Source organism: Lampris incognitus, chromosome 21 (assembly GCF_029633865.1).
Source record: "Lampris incognitus isolate fLamInc1 chromosome 21, fLamInc1.hap2, whole genome shotgun sequence".
In the NCBI taxonomy this organism is placed as follows: Eukaryota; Metazoa; Chordata; class Actinopteri; order Lampriformes; family Lampridae; genus Lampris; species Lampris incognitus.
In genome coordinates, this window is record NC_079231.1 from 11,463,366 (window position 1) to 11,483,365 (window position 20,000).

General features: G+C 51.4%; 1 protein-coding gene across 1 annotated transcript in view; it reads left to right on the forward strand.

The window, feature by feature from the left end:
- Positions 1-20,000, forward strand: part of LOC130131813 (receptor tyrosine-protein kinase erbB-4-like) — a 350,966-nt gene that overhangs the window by 273,650 nt on the left and 57,316 nt on the right. Inside the window, exons 20-21 of the mRNA XM_056301588.1 lie at positions 2,949-3,047; positions 14,130-14,315. Of these exons, the coding sequence (XP_056157563.1) occupies positions 2,949-3,047; positions 14,130-14,315 (285 nt within the window). The remainder of the gene's footprint in view (positions 1-2,948; positions 3,048-14,129; positions 14,316-20,000) is intronic.

The following is a 20,000-nucleotide window of genomic DNA, read 5'->3' on the forward strand; positions in this document are numbered from 1 at the left end:
AGTAATGAAAAGCATTAAAAGGTCAATTTTCCAAACTAATGCTAAACTGATTGGTTTTACCTCCTGAAAGAGCTGGAGGGGTAAAAGTTTACTGCCTTCGCCCAAATTTATTCATGCCATCCCTAAACCCAGCAAACCCACTGAAGAAATGTTCCCTTCCCAACTGTCAGCCCTGCCTAACTCTATTTCTCTGTTTATGGCCCACCTGAGCGTTAATACCTCCAGACATCATTAAATAAAGCTCCATCCTTAACTGATCCACAGCTCCTTACATGGAGACGCTGGCCTCCGTCTGGGACAAGGAAACCACAATAACCGAGGAAGATGATATTTTTTAACCGCTGGGTCCCTGTTCCTTCACGCTGTGTGTTTTATTACAGATGAGTTTCCTGCTCTTGATGAGTGTGAAGTCTCATTTGATGACACAGAAAATGAAAAATGGAGACGGGAGGAGAGGAGCTCGCTAAGAGCGGCTCGTCACTCCTCCTAAGCTTTCTCTGTCTGAGACAAAAGCATCAACAGTGAATAATAACGAATCAGAAAAAACAAAGGGCAGATGCATAAAGAATATGATGACAAGCCCGAGACGAGACGAGACGGACAGGCAGAGTGGAGGTGATAGAAAGGCAGAGAACAGCAGAGTGGAGGTGATAGGAGGTGATAGAAAGGCAGAGTGGAGATGATAGAAAGACAGAATGGAGGTGATAGAAAGGCAGAGTGGAGGTGATAGAAAGGCAGAGAACAGCAGAGGGGAGATGATAGGAGGTGATAGAAAGGCAGAGTGGAGATGATAGAAAGGCAGAGTGGAGGTGATAGAAAGGGGGAGTGGAGGTGATAGAAGGGCAGAGTGGAGGTGATAGGAGGTGATATAACAGCAGAGTAGAGGTGATAGAAAGGCAGAGTGGAGGTGATAGAAGGGCAGAGTGGAGGTGATAGGAGGTGATATAACGGCAGAGTAGAGATGATAGAAAGGCAGAGTGGAGGTGATAGGAGATGATAGAAAGGCAGAGTGGAGATGATAGAAAGGCAGAGTGGAGGTGATAGAAAGGCAGAGTGGAGGTGATAGAATGGCAGAGTGGAGGTGATAGAAAGGCAGAGTGGAGGTGATAGGAGGTGATAGAATGGCAGAGTAGTGGTGATAGAAAGGCAGAGTGGAGGTGATAGAAAGGGCAGAGTGGAGGTGATAGGAGGTGATATAACAGCAGAGTAGAGGTGATAGAAAGGCAGAATGGAGGTGATAGAAGGGCAGAGTGGAGGTGATAGGAGGTGATATAACAGCAGAGTAGAGGTGATAGAAAGGCAGAGTGGAGGTGATTGAAAGGCAGAGTAGAGGTGATTGAAAGGCAGAGTGGAGGTGATAGGAGGTGATATAACGGCAGAGTAGAGATGATAGAAAGGCAGAGTGGAGGTGATAGGAGATGATAGAAAGGCAGAGTGGAGATGATAGAAAGGCAGAGTGGAGGTGATAGGAGGTGATAGAATGGCAGAGTAGAGATGATAGAAAGGCAGAGTGGAGGTGATAGGAGATGATAGAAAGGCAGAGTGGAGATGATAGAAAGGCAGAGTGGAGGTGATAGGAGGTGATAGAATGGCAGAGTAGAGATGATAGAAAGGCAGAGTGGAGGTGATAGGAGGTGATAGAATGGCAGAGTGGAGGCGATAGGAGGTGATAGAATGGCAGAGTGGAGATGATAGAAAGGCAGAGTGGAGGTGATAGATTCAATAAAAGCAGGGCTGGAATGATGAGGAGCACTCACACAACACAAAAACCAAACGAAATTAAACTTCTGATTAAGAAGGGAAATAGGGGCCCTCCGGGTGGTGTGGCAGTCTATTCTCTTGCCTACCAACATGGGGATCGGCAGTTCGAATCCTCGTGTTTCCTCCGGCTTGGTCGGGCATCCCTACAGACACAATTGGCCATGTCTGCGGGTGGGAAACCGAATGTGGGTATGTGTCCTGGTCGCTGCACTAGCGCCGCCTCTGGTCGGTTGGGGTGCCTGTTCGGGGGGTAGGGGGAACTGGTGATCCTCCCAGGCACTACATCCCCCTGGTGAAACTCCTCACTGTCAGGTGAAAGGAAGTGGCTGGTGACTCCACATGTACAGGAGGAGGCATGTGGTAGTCTGGAGCAGTAACCAGGATGGCTCGGAAGAGTGGGGTACTTGGAAGGATACAGTTGTGGAAGAAAATCCACACAAAAAAAGAAGGTAAATAGGTGAAGCTGTCCTAGAGAGGGGTGGGGTTATAAACAGGAAGTCGTTCTAATTGTGACGCAGTCAAATAATTGTGAATACAGACAAATGCCCAGTGTGTTTCACAGATGTGTTTATGCTTGTGTATGTTTTTGTTTTTTACCCCTTTTTCTCCCCAATTGTACTTGGCCAATTACCCCACTCTTCCGAGCCGTCCCGGTCGCTGCTCCACCCCCTCTGCTGATCCGGGGAGGGTTGCAGACTACCACATGTCTCCTCCCATACACGTGGAGCCGCCAGCCGCTTCTTTTCACCTGACAGTGAGGAGTTTCACCAGGGGGACGTAGCACATGGGAGGATCACGCTATTCCCCCCAGTTCCCCCTTCCCCCTCAACAGGTGCCCCAGCCGACCAGAGGAGGCGCTAGTGCAGTGACCAGGATACATACCCACATCCAGCTTCCCACCCGCAGACACAGCCAATTGTGTTTGTAGGGACGCCCGACCAAGCCGGAGGTAACACGGGGATTTGAACTGGCAATCCCCGTGTTGGGTAGGCAACGGAATAGACCGCCACGCTACCCGGACGCCCATGCATGTGTTTTTGTGTGTGTTTGTGTGCAGGAGTGCACGTGTGTGTGTGTGTGTGTGTGTGTGTGTGTGTGTGTGTGTGTGTGTGTGTGTGTTCTGCAGTGTTTGTGGGTGTTTGTAGTCACTCCCGGCTGTGTGTTTATTGTGGCTTCTCATCTCTCAGGGCATTTGGGTCCCAGAGGGAGAGACGGTGAAAATCCCAGTGGCCATAAAAATCCTCAACGAGACCACCGGACCCAAAGCCAATGTGGAGTTCATGGACGTGAGTAGTTTTCTTCTCCTGTGATGTGTGTGTGTGTGTGTGTGTGTGTGTGTGTGTGTGTGTGTGTGTGTGTGTGTGTGTGTGTGTGTGTGTGTGTGTGTGTGTGTGTGTGTGTGCGTGCATGCATGCTTGTGTGTGTGTGTGTGTGTGTGTGTGTGTGTGTGTGTGTGTGTGTGTGTGTGTGTGTGTGTGTGTGTGTGTTTGGCATTGAACCATTGGAGTCAGATGCTTTGCGGGACGGTGTGTTGGGTGTTGAACAGGGATGAGAGCAGCCTCTCATAGGGGGGCAGTAATAAAGTAAAGGGTGTGTAGAACCAGACTCCATTAAAAACAGCACTTGTTTATGAGACACCGCCTGTTGGAATCTGGAGAAATGGAGGATGAGGGTGTCTTCTCCACTTCCCTCGCCTCCCTTTTCAGTCTTTCTTTTTTTCTTCCTCTCCTATTTTCAGCTTTCCCCTGCTGCTTTATGTTCCTGCCATGCTCTTCGCTTCCTCCTCACCCCCCCCCCTTGTCCTCACATATCCTCATGTCCTCCCTGTAGCCCTCCTCTATCCTTGCATCCTCGCCTCTTCTCTCCATCCTTCTCCCGGCGGGGGTGGGGTGGGGGCGGGGGTGTCCTTCCAGAGCCAATATTCTGCCTCAGCCTATCTGTTAAACAGCAATCTAAAGGCAGGCTCACGCTCTTCCTCTGAGAGACACATACACACACACACACACACACACACAGACACACACACATTAAGAAACACTCACACTCCATTCGTGCTTTCTATACCCACCTCCTCCTGGGTCCTTGTCTACGTGCATAGCACTTATGCATATACAGCAGTATGCACGCACACACTCTCTCTCTCTCTCTCTCTCTCTCTCTCTCTCTCTCTCTCTCTCTCTCTCTCTCTCTCTCTCTCTCCGGTTGTCTGTCGCTTGAAATCGAATGACAATGTCCACTCCTTTAACGGGGAGATCTTTGCTGGCTGAACAGTCCTGTCCTGGACCCACATCTCTGTTGCAGGTAGGGCATGTATATGTGGTGATGTTGGTGGTGGTGGCAGCCATGGCTGTAGTTCTACTGGCTTCTTCTGCGTTCCTCTGGTTGTCCTCTCCATCTCCAGCACTCAAACCCATCACAGCTGTCGCTGAGTGGTTCGGTCAGCAACAACTGTAGCAAATTCAGGGGGCAGCCAGCAGCCACCTCAGCCGGGACGCAAACCCGGGTTGCCCGCACCACGGGCGACTACGTTAACCAGTTGACTAAAGAGTCCGACCCCTTAACCAAGGCCTAGCGAGTCTAGTCACCCGTGATCGTCACACAACACCCTCCAGATCCCCGGGTCTGATCCTTCACTTCCTCAAAGTGTTCGTCTTCTGATCCTTATAGCGCTTCTTCAGCCCTCCAGCTGAGTGTCGACCATGATGTAGCTTGCCACATAACGCTCTGCCAGGTAGCCGACATGGGGCATCTTGATCACGTGACCCGGCCGCTGCAGCTGGCGCTGCATGATCATGGCCTCAGTATTTCTGCAGTTTGTCTTTGCAAGTATTTCAGTGTGTAGTGCACGATCAAGCCAGGTAATTCCCAGCATGCACTGGGAACACACACACACACACACACACACACACACACACACACACACACACACACATTATGAGTGCACACACAAATAGACAAACATTGGAGCAGAATTCAAAATGAGGCTCGCCAGGCTGCGTGGCGTGAGACGGACCAGGCTGCGTGGCGTGAAACGAACCAGTTGCATGGCGTGAGATGGACTAGGCTGAGTGGCGTGAGACGGACCAGACAGGCCAGGCTGCATGTTGTGAGACGGACCAGGTTGCGTGGCATGAGACGGACCAGGCTGCGTGGTGTGAGACGGACCAGGCTGCGTGGTGTGAGACGGATCAGGCTGCGTGGCGTGAGACAGACCAGGCTGCATGGCATGAGACGGACCAGGCTGCATGGCATGAGACGGGCCAGGCTGCGTGGCGTGAGACAGACCAGGCTGCGTGGCGTGAGACGGACCAGGCTGCGTGGCGTGACACGGACCAGGCTGCATAGCGTGAGACGGACCAGGCTGCATGGCGTGAAACGGACCAGGCTGCATGGCGTGACACGGACCAGGCTGCATGGCATGAGACGGACCAGGCTGCATGGCGTGACACGAACCAGGCTGCATGGCGTGACACGGACCAGGCTGCATGGCATGAGACGGACCAGGCTGCATGGTGTGACACGGACCAGGCTGCATGGCATGAGACGGACCAGGCTGCATGGCATGAGACGGACCAGGCTGCATGGCATGACACGGACCAGGCTGCAATGGCGTGACATGGACCAGGCTGCAATGGCGTGACACGGACCAGGCTGCATGGCATGAGACGGACCAGGCTGCATAGCGTGAGACGAACCAGGCTGCGTGGCATGAGATGGATCAGGCTGCGTGGCGTGAGACAGACCAGGCTGCATGGCGTGACACGGACCAGGCTGCATAGCGTGAGACGAACCAGGCTGCGTGGCGTGAGATGGATCAGGCTGCGTGGCATGAGATGGATCAGGCTGCGTGGCGTGAGACAGACCAGGCTGCATGGCGTGACACGGACCAGGCTGCATAGCGTGAGACGAACCAGGCTGCGTGGCGTGAGATGGATCAGGCTGCGTGGCGTGACACGGACAAGGCTGCATGGTGTGACACGGACCAGGCTGCATGGCGTGACACGGACCAGGCTGCATGGTGTGACACGGACCAGGCTGCATGGCATGAGACGGACCAGGCTGCATGGCGTGACATGGACCAGGCTGCATGGTGTTACACGGACCAGGCTGCATGGTGTGAGACAGACCACGCTGCATGGTGTGAGACAGACCAGGCTGCGTGGCATGAGACGGACCAGGCTGCATGGCATGAGACGGACCAGGCTGCGTGGCATGAGATGGACCAAGCTGCATGGCATGAGACGGACCAGGCTGCATGGTGTTACACGGACCAGGCTGCATGGCATGAGACGGACCAGGCTGCGTGGCATGAGACGGACCAGGCTGCATAGCGTGAGACGAACCAGGCTGCGTGGCGTGAGATGGATCAGGCTGCGTGGCGTGAGACAGACCAGGCTGCATGGCGTGACACAGACCAGGCTGCATGGTGTGACACGGACCAGGCTGCATGGCATGAGACGGACCAGGCTGCGTGGCGTGAGACGGACCAGGCTGCATGGCGTGAGACGGACCAGGCTGCATGGCATGACACGGACCAGGCTGCATGGCGTGACATGGACCAGGCTGCATGGTGTTACACGGACCAGGCTGCATGGTGTGAGACGGGCCAGGCTGCATGGTGTGAGACAGACCAGGCTGCGTGGCATGAGACGGACCAGGCTGCATGGCGTGACATGGACCAGGCTGCATGGCGTGACATGGACCAGGCTGCATGGCGTGACATGGACCAGGCTGCATGGCGTGACATGGACCAGGCTGCGTGGCGTGAGACGGGCCAGGCTGTGTGGCGTGAGACGGGCCAGGCTGCGTGGCGTGAGATGGACCAGGCTGCATGGCGTGAGATGGACCAGGCTGCATGGCATGAGATGGACCAGGCTGCATGGCATGAGACGGGCCAGGCTGCGTGGCATGAGACGGGCCAGGCTGCATGGCATGAGACGGGCCAGGCTGCATGGCATGAGATGGACCAGGCTGCGTGGCATGAGACGGGCCAGGCTGCATGGCATGAGACGGGCCAGGCTGCGTGGCGTGAGATGGACCAGGCTGCATGGCATGAGACGGACCAGGCTGCGTGGCGTGAGATGGACCAGGCTGCATGGCATGAGACGGGCCAGGCTGCATGGCGTGAGATGGACCAGGCTGCATGGCATGAGACGGACCAGGCTGCGTGGCGTGAGATGGACCAGGCTGCATGGCATGAGACGGGCCAGGCTGCATGGCGTGAGATGGACCAGGCTGCGTGGCATGAGACGGGCCAGGCTGCATGGCATGAGACGGACCAGGCTGCGTGGCGTGAGATGGACCAGGCTGCATGGCATGAGACGGGCCAGGCTGCATGGCATGAGATGGACCAGGCTGCGTGGCGTGAGACGGGCCAGGCTGCGCGGCGTGAGACGCACGCAAGTTTATTTGCGTGTGTTTGCAAATATGTGCTTTTGTGTGAGGACTCTGATTACTTGATAGGAGAAATGCAAACATGTCATAAATTTAGTCAGCGTTGATGCATGACACGTAGTAAACACACACACACACATAGAGAAAACCACACACTCATGCGCTTTGGAAAGTGCAACAGCTCTATCCTCCTGTGTGTGTGTGTGTGTACATGTGAGTGTGCATGTGTGTTTGTGTGAGAGGAAGTGAGCTAGCTGTGAAAGAAGGGTCAGGCGGCAGTAATGGAGGTCAATGCTCAGGGAGATGAGACATACAACACACGCACACACACACACACACACACACACACACACACACACACACACACACACACACACACACACACACACACACACACACACACACATACACACACACACACACACAGTAGTGTTTGCCCTAGGAGTGGGAATGAGAAGTGAGGGCCTAGTTTAGCCATGATGCACATTACAACTCCCAGGTCTTTTCAGAAGCACTCTCCCCCCACTCTCTCTCTCTCTCTCTCTCTCTCTCTCTCTCTCTCTCTCTCTCTCTCTCTCTCTCTCTCTCTCTCTCTCTCTCTCTCTCTCTCTCTCTCTCTCTCTCTCTCGCTCTCTCGGCTGCCTCTTCAGAAAGCTGGTGGGCTTGGGTTGGATAAGCAGATTTTTTTACTGAGATCATCAGAAGCGGACCTAGCTGGAATCACATCTTTTTACACCTTGGTGGTTGAAGCCTGGCAGATGCTGAAGGTCACATGAACTCCTGATCCTAGAGCTGGACTCTCTCAGGACTCTGTGGGGGTTACGACGTGTTTTATGTTCGCTAAGTGAAGCTGGGTCACTTGTTCTCAGTTTCTAATTCACTATGGTCGTGTGTGTGTGTGTGTGTGTGTGTGTGTGTGTGTGTGTGTGTGTGTGTGTGTGTGTGTGTGTGTGTGTGTGTGTGTGTGTGTGTGTGTGTTTGATTGAGTAATGATGCATGTGATCTTGTTCTTCTAGCTCACCACTTTATTTAATGTTGACTTGATGGGAATGGAGTGTTTGTTTTTTACTGTGATGTAAATAAAAGTTATTTTAAAAGTCAAAAATTCTCTCTCTCTCTCTCTCTCTCTCTCTCTCTCTCTCTCTCTCAAGCTCTCTCTCTCTCTCCTCTTGCTCCCCCCGCCCCCCCCCCATTCACACACACATGCAAAAACACACTTCACTCATTGATCCAGACTCTCAGGGCATGGCCTGCTTAGAGGTGGCTGTGGTGTGTGTGTGTGTGTGTGTTTGTGTGTGTGTGTGTGTGTGTGTGTGTGCGTGCGTGCGTGCGTGCGTGCGTGCTTGTGTGTGTGTGTTGGACAGGTGGCTTTTATGAAGTGGAGATATAGTGCCGCTACTCGGAGCCGGCAGGGTGTGTTTAAATCAGGGCATTGTTGGTGCCAAAAGTACCACACACACACATTTTAGACGACTCTACACCCAGGCGAGCCATCACACCATGGCCAGTCTCCCTCTAAGCACATTCTTTAGCATCTAAATTTAAACAGGCAGCTCATCTATCTATCAGCTGCCCCGGGTCCAGCCTGAAATACACCTCCGTGTCCAGCGTGTGTGTGTGTGTGAGCATGTGCGTGTGTGTGTGAGTTTGATAGATAGTTAGAGTACATTCTGTATGGTTGAGAGGAAAGAAGAATATTTTTACAATTATTTCAGTGTTCTTTCATCAAGGAAATGTGCCGTGTCGTTTGTCTTCTCGCCATTATTTGTATTCACACACTGGCGATCGTTTAAATGTAACGTCAAGTGCAATGCCAATAAATCATCCTGAACTGAACTCAGAGAGGCGGGGGGGGGGGCTGAAGTGTGTAGTGATTTGAAATACACAGTCTGCTCAAACAAAACACATGCGGCGCTGGCTGCCATGTCTGCAGTTCCTCCTCAACACTGGGCCGCCGCCGCATCCCCGTCTGGCTGCAACTCTGTCATCACTACTATACCGTCCCACCCATATCCAAACCCCATGACACCGACACCCATCTGCCACTCAGAGGGATGGAGAGAGAGACACAGAAAGAGAGAGAGTTGTCAAAACCTCTTTATTTGCTCCAAACAGTTTTTTAGCACAATGGGACTTTCCGATGTGAGCTTTCCAAAACATAAAAAACACAATGAAAGATGTAAATAAATAATACGAAACAAAAACATAAATACAGAACACCAACTTAGAGCATCTGGGTAGCGTGCTGGTCTATTCCCATGCCTACCAACATGGGGATCACGGGTTTGAATCCCTGTGTTACCTCTGGCTTGGTCGGCATCCCTACAGACACAAATGGCCGTGTCTGCGGGTGGGAAGCAGGATGTGGGTATGTGTCCTGGTTGCTGCACTAGCGCCTCCTCTGGTCAGTCGGGGTGCCTGTTCAGGGGGGAGAGGGAACTGGGGGGAATAGCATGATCCTCCCGTGCACTACGTACCCCTGGTGAAACTCCTCACTGTCAGGTGAAAAGAAGCAGCTGGTGACTCCACGTGTATGGGAGGAGGCATGTGGTAGTCTGCAGCCCTCCCCGGATCAGCAGAGGCGTTGGAGCAGAGACCAGGACTGCTCGGAAGAGTGGGTTAATTGGCCGGATACAACTGTGGAGGTAAAGGCTGAAAATTCCAACAAACAAAACACAATTTAGCTCAAAATGACTCCAAAAATCATTGTCTACAACAGAACACAAAACGTTTTAAGGCACCATATGCTTGAACTCCTCCACATTGTTTGTTTTGCTGTAAAAGTTGTCATCAGCTTTCAGTCTGGCCTTCATCATCCTGACAAATATACTATTCACATCCACTTCTCTTGCCATTGTTATGCCGATGACACCCAGCTGATCTTGTCCTTTCCTCCCTCTGACACACAAGTAGAGACACACATTGCTGCGTGCTTGACTGACATCTCGGAGTGGATGGCAACACATCACCTGAAGCTCAATCTGGACAAGACAGAGCTGATGATCCTCCTGGGGAAAGGTTGCCCGCACCGAGACCTGGCCATCACCATTGACAACACCGTGGTGATGCCAACTCGGACTGTGAGGAATCTGGGTGTGATCCTGGACGACCAACTGTCGTTTGCTTCAAACGTTTCATCGGTTGCTCGCTCCTGCACATTTCTCCTCTATAACATCAGGAGGATTCACCCATTCCTCACCGACAAGACGGCACAGGTGCTCATCCAGGCTCTGGTCATCTCTCGGCTGGACTACGGCAACTCCCTCCTTGCTGGCGCCCCGGCATCGGCCATCAGACCTCTGGAGCTTGTTCAGAAAGCTGCAGCTCATCTGGTGTTCAACCGCCCTAAGTTCTCCCACACAACTCCCCTTCTCATGCCCCTACACTGGCTCCCAGTAGCTGCTCGCATCCAGTTTAAGACTCTGGTGCTAGCCTACAGGGCAGTGAAAGGACCAGCTCCTTCCTATCTCCAGGCCATGGTCAAGCCCTACACCCCCGCCCGACCACTTCGCTCTGCTGCCTCGGGACGCCTGGTTGCCCCGTCGCTCAGAGGCCCCTGCTGCAGATTGACCCGGTCAAGGCTCTGTTCTGTCCTGGCCCCACGGTGGTGGAATGAACTCCCCACTGATGTCAGGACAGCCGAGTTGCTGCCCATCTTTTGGCGCAGGTTGAAAACTCACCTCTTTAAGAACTACTACCCTGTTACTTGCTCTTAGCACTTATTGTATTCACTCTTTAAAAAAAAAAAACCTCTTTCGTGCACTTTTACTTCAGCACTGGGTTTGCTCTTAGATGCTTGTTTAGATGCACTTATGACCTCTGATGACTAGTAGTTCTCCTGATTTCCTACATTAAATGATGCACTTATTGTAAGTCGCTTTGGTTAAAAGCGTCGGCTAAATGACTAATGTAATGTAATGTGATGTAACATCTGAGGAGTCTTTCTCACTTCTCCTGCTGAGGTAAGAGCCATTTGTGCTTGACCCAAGAAAAAATGAAACGACTGAAGTTTTGCTCTCCACTCTTGGCTGTATATGTAGCTTAGGATGAGTGTGTGCTTAGAAAACGTTTCTCCAAGAATCCTGAACACGTGTTGCAGCAACTGACACAGGAAACACGGTCTGCCAGGGTCCAAAACGCAGTGCTAAACTGCCCCTCTGCGAGCAGACAGGGCAGTTATCACTCCCATCAGGGTTAGAAGAGAAACGAAGGCATTGGCAGACACAATACTGTGCAGAATTCTCCGCTGCAAATCTCCAACCCCCCCCCCCCGTTCTTCTCCCCAATTGTACTTGGCCAATTACCCCATTCTTCTGAGCCGTTGTGGTTGCTGCTCCACCCCCTCTGGCAATCTGGGGAGGGCTGCAGACTACTTATACATGTGGAGTCACCAGCCGCTTCTTTTCACCTGACAGTGAGGAGTTTCACCAGGGGGACGTAGCGCGTGGGAGGATCACGCTATTCCTCCCAGTTCCCCCTCCCCCCAAACAGGCACCCTGACCGACCAGAGGAGGCACTGGTGCAGCGACCAGGACACATACCCACATCCAGCTTCCCACCCACAGACACGGCCAATTGTGTCTGTAGGGACGCCCGACCAAGCCGGAGGTAACACGGGGATTCGATCCGGCGATCCCCCTGTTGGTAGGCAACAGAGTAGACCGTCACGCTACCTGGATGCCCATCTCCAACCCTTTTGATTGTCGTTGGTTTATACAGTGCTGGCCACATTGTTAAGCCTTAGATGAGCTCCCAGGGGTGTCAGCTGGACCATAGTTTGACCTTGTTAAAAACCATAACAGTTTGTACATCGTTTTGCCTCCTTTGACATTTAACCTGTGTGTTGAAGTCTCGCTGGACTCCCAACAGTTGACCAGTTGACCAGTCTTTAAAATCAGGAACAAGTGTCAGTGCAGGGAAATGGCCATCTACATGAGGCTGAAAGCATTCATGACAGTACGCATTTAACAGGGACGGTTCATCACTCTGTCAGCTTCCACTTGCAGGTGTTGCGCAGGTGATCGATGAAGCTGACAGATCAACTCCCAAATGAGAGGCCAGATCTGCAGCGTCCATCAGATGAGGTCCACGCAGTTCCGCCACGTGTCCCAGCGTGACAGTCCCTGCTGAGCGGAGCAATTGCAGCACGGAGGGTCCCGCTATGCGTCCTGCGTTGAAACGGCTCTCGTGCCCTATTGGCTCATTGAAAAGCCGAGACAGGCAAACAGTTTGTTCATTTCTGTCCGTGGAACAGAAGACGCTTTATTTGTCATTGTACATACATACAGCAAAATTCATTCAACCCATCCAGTGCTAGGTAGGAGCACTTGGCAGCTGCAGTGCAGCCAAACTCAGTTCTCTTTTTTTCCATTGCCTTGCTCAGGGGCACAGTCAGTAGTATTAACCCTAACATATGTGTCTTTGATGGTGGGAGGAGGCCGGAGCACCCGGCAGAAACCCACAAAGACACGGGAAGAACGTGCAAACTCCACACAGAGAGGACCTGAGACAGCCTGGCGTTCAAACCCAGGACCTTCTTGCTGTGAGGCAACCACGCTAACCATGCTAACCACTGCGCCCGCCGTGCCGCCGACATGAATAACAGTGTTGCTGAAAGAAGTGGTGCTGGGTGCCTGGGTTCCCTCTTTCTCCCTCTGTGATGCCGGCACCCCAGGATTATCCTCTATATCGGAGCCTCTGGCCCCGGGTAAACAGTGAACCGAGGCTGGTGAAGCTAATCTGATGTTGTGGGTAATGGAGTCTCCTATCACTAGTGTGCGTTGCTTTACTTGGTCGACAGGGGCGGGAGAGGTAGGACTACCAACAGGGCTGGTGAGGGGCGAAAACTGGTTTGCAGTCAGATTTCATAGATATGTTTTGTTGTATATTGTGTAACTTTGCCTTTCCATCCGTCCATCCATTCATTATTCACACCGCTTATCCTGCTGTCAGGGTCGCAGGGATGCTGGAGCCTATCCCAGCAGTCACTGGGCAGCAGGCGGGGAGACACCCTGGCACACAGGGCCGTAGCTGTGCCTTTTGAGTCAAAAATCACTTTTGTCCCATTTTAGATTTAGTCTTCTTCTTTGTTTTTTGCTTTTTTTGTTTTACACCCTTTTTCTCCCCAGTTGTACTTGGCCAATTGCCCCACTCTTCCAAGCCGTCCCGGTCTCTGCTCCACCCCCTCTGCTGATCCAGGGAGGGCTGCAGACTACCACATGCCTCCTCCCATACATGTGGAGTCACCAGCCGCTTCTTTTCACCTGACAGTGAGGAGTTTCACCAGGGGGACATAGCACGTGGGAGGATCACACTATTCCCCCCCAAGTTCCCCCTCCCCCCTGAACAGCTGCCCCGACTGACCAGAGGAGGCGCTAGTGCAGCGACCAGGACACATACCCACATCCGGCTTCCCACCCGCAGACACGGCCAATCGTGTCTGTTGGGATGCCCGACCAAGCCGGAGGTAACACGGGGATTTGAACCGGTGACCCCCGTGTTGGTAGGCAACGGAATAGACTGGTACCCTAACCGGACGTCCCCCATTTTAAATGTATAACCCAAACTACTGCTCCACCAACAACAACAATAACAACAACAATAACAAGAGCTACTACTCTCAGTAATCTTTTCATGTGCAGGAAAACATTTCATATAAAGCAGGAAGTGAATGGCGGGTTTGATGTGGACTTTTGAATCCAGATCACATCCAACCGCTGAATTACTTGAATTTAACGTGACCTGATCACCTCTCTGTTACCTGCATGCTAACACACACACACACACACACACACACACACACACACACACACACACACACACACACACACACACACACACACACACACACAGAGCAGTCAGGTATCCCTACAACTGCTAGCAGACTGTCTCTCAATCTCTCTCTCTCTCTCTCTCTCTCTCTCTCTCTCTCTCTCTCTCTCTCTCTCCCCCCCCCCCCCCCCCCGGCCCATCAGGAGGCGCTGATCATGGCCAGCATGGAGCACCCCCACCTGGTGCGTCTCCTTGGCGTGTCCCTGAGCCCCACCATCCAGCTGGTCACACAGCTCATGCCCCACGGCTGCCTGCTGGACTACGTGCACGAGCACAAAGACAACATCGGCTCGCAGCTGCTGCTGAACTGGTGTGTTCAGATCGCTAAGGTAAACCTTGTCCGCTTAGACGCCGCCGGGGGTGCGTGCGTGTGCGGGTTCGTGTCTGTGTGCGCGTGTGCATGTGCGTGTGTGTGTGTGTGTGTTAAGTGGCCTACACGGCGGTTGGTTTTAGTGACTCTGCTCCTCCGTAAATGTTCAGGTAGTTCATCAGTCGTGTGTGTTTGTAGTCAGAGGGGGTGGTCGCTCATGCTCGCCATGCATGCAGGACCAGCCTCAGTGAACCCCGTCATCCTTCACCGAGGGTGTAAAGTCTCATTCACTGCTCGGCAGCCAAGCCCTTCTCATTTCCAGCACACGGCTTATTTGATCAGACAGTCCAGTTTTTGGAAATTCCTCTAACAAGTCAGTCAGACGAGTGGCTGTGCCGCTCTGCGCCGTGTTTGGTTAAAGACGACAGAACCGAATGCACGAGGCGCGTCTCTGCACGCTGGGAAAGACGGACGGGGAGAAGACAGGCGCGTGCACGTCTGACAGACCCTGTTGGTTGCGGGGCGTCTTTGCAGCAGACCGGGGATTTACCGTTTGGGTTTGTGTTTGTGGCTGCACCGTGCGGAGGGAAAGCAGACGGGCCTAATTCAGATTCAGACCCGACATGTCGGCGCGGCGGTGCGGTCTGGTCCTGCAGCCACGGGACAAATCAGCGCGTCGCCGTCCTGCCAGCCGAACCCGTTGTGTTGTGGGGCTCGCTGAGACGGCAGCCGTGTAGGTGAAGATGTTTGTGTGCACAGTGGCTCGCATGCAGGGCACTTCCTGTTTGCGTGCAGCGGGGGGGGGGGGGCTGTTTGATAATGTCACCTGCCTGATAACATTTGAATATTTTCAGTTGCAAACTTCATTACGTGCTGTGCCGCACACATCCTCGTTTGTGAGTGAACTACAAATGAACTTGGAAGGGAAAAAAGTTAAAAAAAAATCCATGCTGACGAGTCGTTTGGACCGATGTGAGCGTTGCAGGCTGTGGTTGAGCGTCTGGAAGAGTCCGCCGGGGCGACAGATGATTTCATTTATTTGCAGTTTGAATTGATTTGTTTTGCAAATTGCCTGAATGGAGACGTATCGTGTGGACGCTGATAAGCGATCTGCTGCTTTAGTGCCGGACCCGTTCGCTCGTTTCTGTGTAGATGTGGGTTGTGTTGAAGCAGGTGTGGTTGTCACGTTGTGTTGAAAGACTGAATACAACACAACCTGGCCGCTGGCTGTTTGCTGCCTGCTGGAGGCGGATGCGGAGTGAAGAGAGGTTTAATTACTACCGCCTCCAGTCAGCCCGACGGGGGACAGCTTTCATTTATTGTTCGTCTTTATGATTCCAGGGAACGTTTACTGGCTGTTTATCGAAACCCTCTGCCTCACATCCACACACTTATGTAGACAACCCTCTTTCCAAGCAGCCCACGTGTTTCTTTGTTTTTGTTAGTGCCTTGCTCAAGGGCACGGTAATGATAAAGCAGAGTTTGGACTTCTTGGTTTTTTTTGTTGGCCTTTTCCCCCTGTTTTTCTCCCCAGTTGTACTTGGCCACTCTTCTGAGCCGTCCCGGTCTCTGCTCCACCCCCTCTGCCAATCTGAGGAGGGCTGCAGACTACCATATGCCTCCTCCCATACATGTGGAGTCACCAGCCACTTCTTTTCACCTGACAGTGAGGAGTTTCACCAGGGGGACATAGCATGTGGGAGGATCACGCTATCCCCCCCCCCCCAGTTCCCTCTCCCCCCTACACAGGTGCCCTGACCGACCAGAGGAGGCGCTAGTGCAGCAACCAGGACACATGCCCACATCTGGCTTCCCACCCGCAGACACGGCCAATTGTGTCTGTAGGGATGCCCGACCAAGCTGGAGGTAACACAGGGATTTGAACCGGTGATCCCCGTGTTGGTAGGCAACAAAATAGACCGCTACGCTACCCAGACGCCCCAACTCGGACTATTTTAACAGATACCAGTGCTGCACATGGTTTTGATATTTGCAGCACCTCCATTGTCTACGTTAGCTCAGAATAGACCTCCACACTACCCGGATGCTCCACGTTTCAATCTTGTTTCCAACACGTAGTTGTTCGCTGCTGCACCAGTGTTCGTCCTACCCGGTCAAAACACTGGAGAGAGTCTGCAGCCATGGTGAGGATGACTGCTAGTATTATGGAGCCGGACTCCATCATACACATGGATTACATAAAGACTCATTAGTGGAGAAAACTGTCAGGTTTCAGCTTCAAAGTTGGTCTGAGGGTGAGATTACAGCAAGTGAACCGTATAGGTTTTCGACGGGCACTCATCACAGCTGTTTTAGGAATCGTGATGGGGGATTTGGTCACTATAACCCCCCCCCTCGCCTCCATCCCATGATGGATGACTCCCATGAGTGTGAGGAACAGGTTACTTAAACAGGTACTTATTGCCGTAATTGGATTCGATCTCACCTGTGTCAGCCGTGGGGGAGGCCCGGGTTTTTCCTCGGCTTTAATAAGGGGATCGGATGAGCGAGATTGGTACAAAGGTGAGAGAGAGAGTCTACATTGTCCAGTCATCTCATAAATGAAGGTATACGGACACTGGGAGCGTGAATTTGGCTGGATGTGATTAACAGATACCTTGACCCGAGATATCGAGCTGAACACCTTGACTGCTAGTAACAAACATTTTCCTTCCTCAGAAACATGGTTTTAACCACAAATGGTAAAGATGAACAGTAACACTAATGGTATGGTGGCTCTTCATCATAGTGAATCAATGAGTCAAACTGGCTGGACTCAGTTGAGGTCTTCTCATCTACTTCCATTAAACACAGAACGACCAGGGCCTAAGCTTAGTGTCGAGCAAGAAAAAGCTGAGCGTTCTTCAGGACATGTTTGCGTGTGTGTGTGTGTGTGTGTGTGTGTGTGTGTGTGTGTGTGTGTGTGTGTGTGTGTGTGTGTGTGTGTGTGTGTGTGTGTGTGTGCGTGTGTGTGTGTGCGTGTTTCAGCTGACTTGTAACTGGAGTGTAAGGGCCCTGACACACCAGGTCGTTTGGTACCCTAGTTTTGCGGTGTGTCCTGCACCGTCGGCACTAGTCGGACCCCTGTTGGATGCTTTCGGCCGATTCAGCATGTTGAATGGGCGGAGCCCGTCGGTGAGAGAGATCACTCTGATTGGCTGTTCAGCCGAGCGAATCAGTGCAGAACGTACATGCTAGTTGGCCGTCGGCTGTAGTCTTTGCGGTGTGTTCAAGTGCTACTTTGGCATTCGTCGCTGCTAGTCAGTTTGGTGTGTCGGGGCCCTAACTCAGGGAGGAGCAAAGTCTGCAATTTGACATCAACTGTCCTCTCCACTATGTTCAACTGTGAAAGTTTAATATCTCAGTTTAAGTCTCAGAAGGAGGAAGAATGTGACAAGTCAGTAGGCGTGTAAGGGTGTCGGTGCTGTAGAAGCTTGTTGCACCAGACTCCATGCATCAGCACATTTTGGGTGTCAGTTAAAGAAAAGTGTGTAGTTACATGATTTGGCAAGTCAGGTGGAGTTAGCACAAGTCATAACAAAGTGTAAAAAACATCATGTTTGCTCCAGAATCAGGAATAAGGGACACTTTATTTAAAATATCGTTTCCCCCAGCCCACAGCAGTGCAACACAAAGACAAAAACACATCCAGAAACTACAAGAACACACATACTAACTAACACGGATATCCAAACTAAACACACAACAACAAAAAAATCACTGTCCAGAGAAGGAACGCCAGCCAGGATGACTGTCGGGACTGCCGGTCTGCATGGGCTAGCAGTTAGCTTAGCCTGCCCCACTTCCGCGTCCTGTCAGACCTGAAACAGATTCAGAAAAAGAGACCTTGAGACCAATTTTGCCTGCGTGAATTGTTTTCAGTTCCCTACCTTTTAATACATTTTCTGATCTTTGGCAATTCTTTTGTTAGAGAACTGAACTAAAACGAACTGAGTTGAGCTGAAGTGAACCCAACTTGTCTGGCTGCACTTTTCACTCTGTCTCCCATCGTTGATGTTGGCCATGATGTGACTAATTGGCTTTGTTTTGTAACTACAAAAGATTAAAAACTAAACTCAAAAGGTTTGTAAATGAACGAACTAGACTTGATTCCAACTCACTATGTATTGGTATGCATTTCCGGTTCCTGCACGGGGGTCCGGTTCATATTTTCATGTTTTGCCCAGACCACACACACACACACACACACACACACACACACACACACACACACACTGGTCAGGGAGTCAAGCTGCTGGCAGCATTAGAATCAGGTACCTGCTCTCCTCACACTCTTATTAAGCCATTGGATCCAGTGTGTAGGTTCTGCAGCACGTCGCCCCCAGGTGTTTTCTACCACAGACATTACTCTGCATAGTGGATCCATGAGAGACAGAGAGAGAGTGTGTGTGCGTGTGTGTGTGTGTGTGTGTGTGTGTGTGTGTGTGTGTGTGTGTGTGTGTGTGTGTGTGTGTGTGAGCAGAATAAATAACCCCCAGCTCCTCTGTCTGGGTGATCCTTGGGCGCCCGAGGTAATGATGGAGAACCTCTCCTTCAGGAGGACAGGTGTCCTGAGGAAGACGTGCAATTTTCCAGCGCTGGAGAAAATAACTCCTCTCCCGTTCCTCGCTTCACTCTGAAAGGCTGCTGTTAAGGTAAAGGGCAAGGGGAGAGTGTGAAAAGTAGATCAAAGTGTAAAGAAAGCAGGCGGGGGGGGGGGACAGGGAGAGAGCGAGAGAGGGAGAGAGACAGCAAGAGAGGGAGCGCAAGAGAGGGGGGAGTGAGCGAGACAGAGAGGGAGGGAGAGAAATAATTGTATCTGACTGTGAGAGAAAGAGATTGTGATTCGATGAAGTGTGATGAAGTGTTTCTCATTTGACTGTTAAATCAACTTCAAGCTGGCTGGTGTTTACTGATGGTTTGATTATTTTTAAGTGGTCCTGTTTCATTCCTGTTACATGTTGTATGGTTTACATACATGACACTTTGTTCTCTTGCTTACCGTTACATGTTGTATGGTTTACATACACGACACTTTGTTCTCTTGCTTACCGTTACATGTTGTATGGTTTACATACATGACACTTTGTTCTCTCGCTTACCGTTACATGTTGTATGGTTTACATACATGACACTTTGTTCTCTTGCTTACCATTACATGTTGTATGGTTTACATACATGACACTTTGTTCTCTTGCTTACCGTTACATGTTGTATGGTTTACATACACGACACTTTGTTCTCTTGCTTACCATTACATGTTGTATGGTTTACATACATGACACTTTGTTCTCTTGCTTACCGTTACATGTTGTATGGTTTACATACATGACACTTTGTTCTCTTGCTTACCGTTACATGTTGTATGGTTTACATACATGACACTTTGTTCTCTTGCTTACCGTTACATGTTGTATGGTTTACATACACGACACTTTGTTCTCTTGCTTACCGTTACATGTTGTATGGTTTACATATGTGACACTTTGTTCTCTTGCTTACCGTTACATGTTGTATGGTTTACATACGTGACACTTTGTTCTCTTGCTTACCATTACATGTTGTATGGTTTACATACATGACACTTTGTTCTCTTGCTTACCGTTACATGTTGTATGGTTTACATATGTGACACTTTGTTCTCTTGCTTACCGTTACATGTTGTATGGTTTACATACGTGACACTTTGTTCTCTTGCTTACCA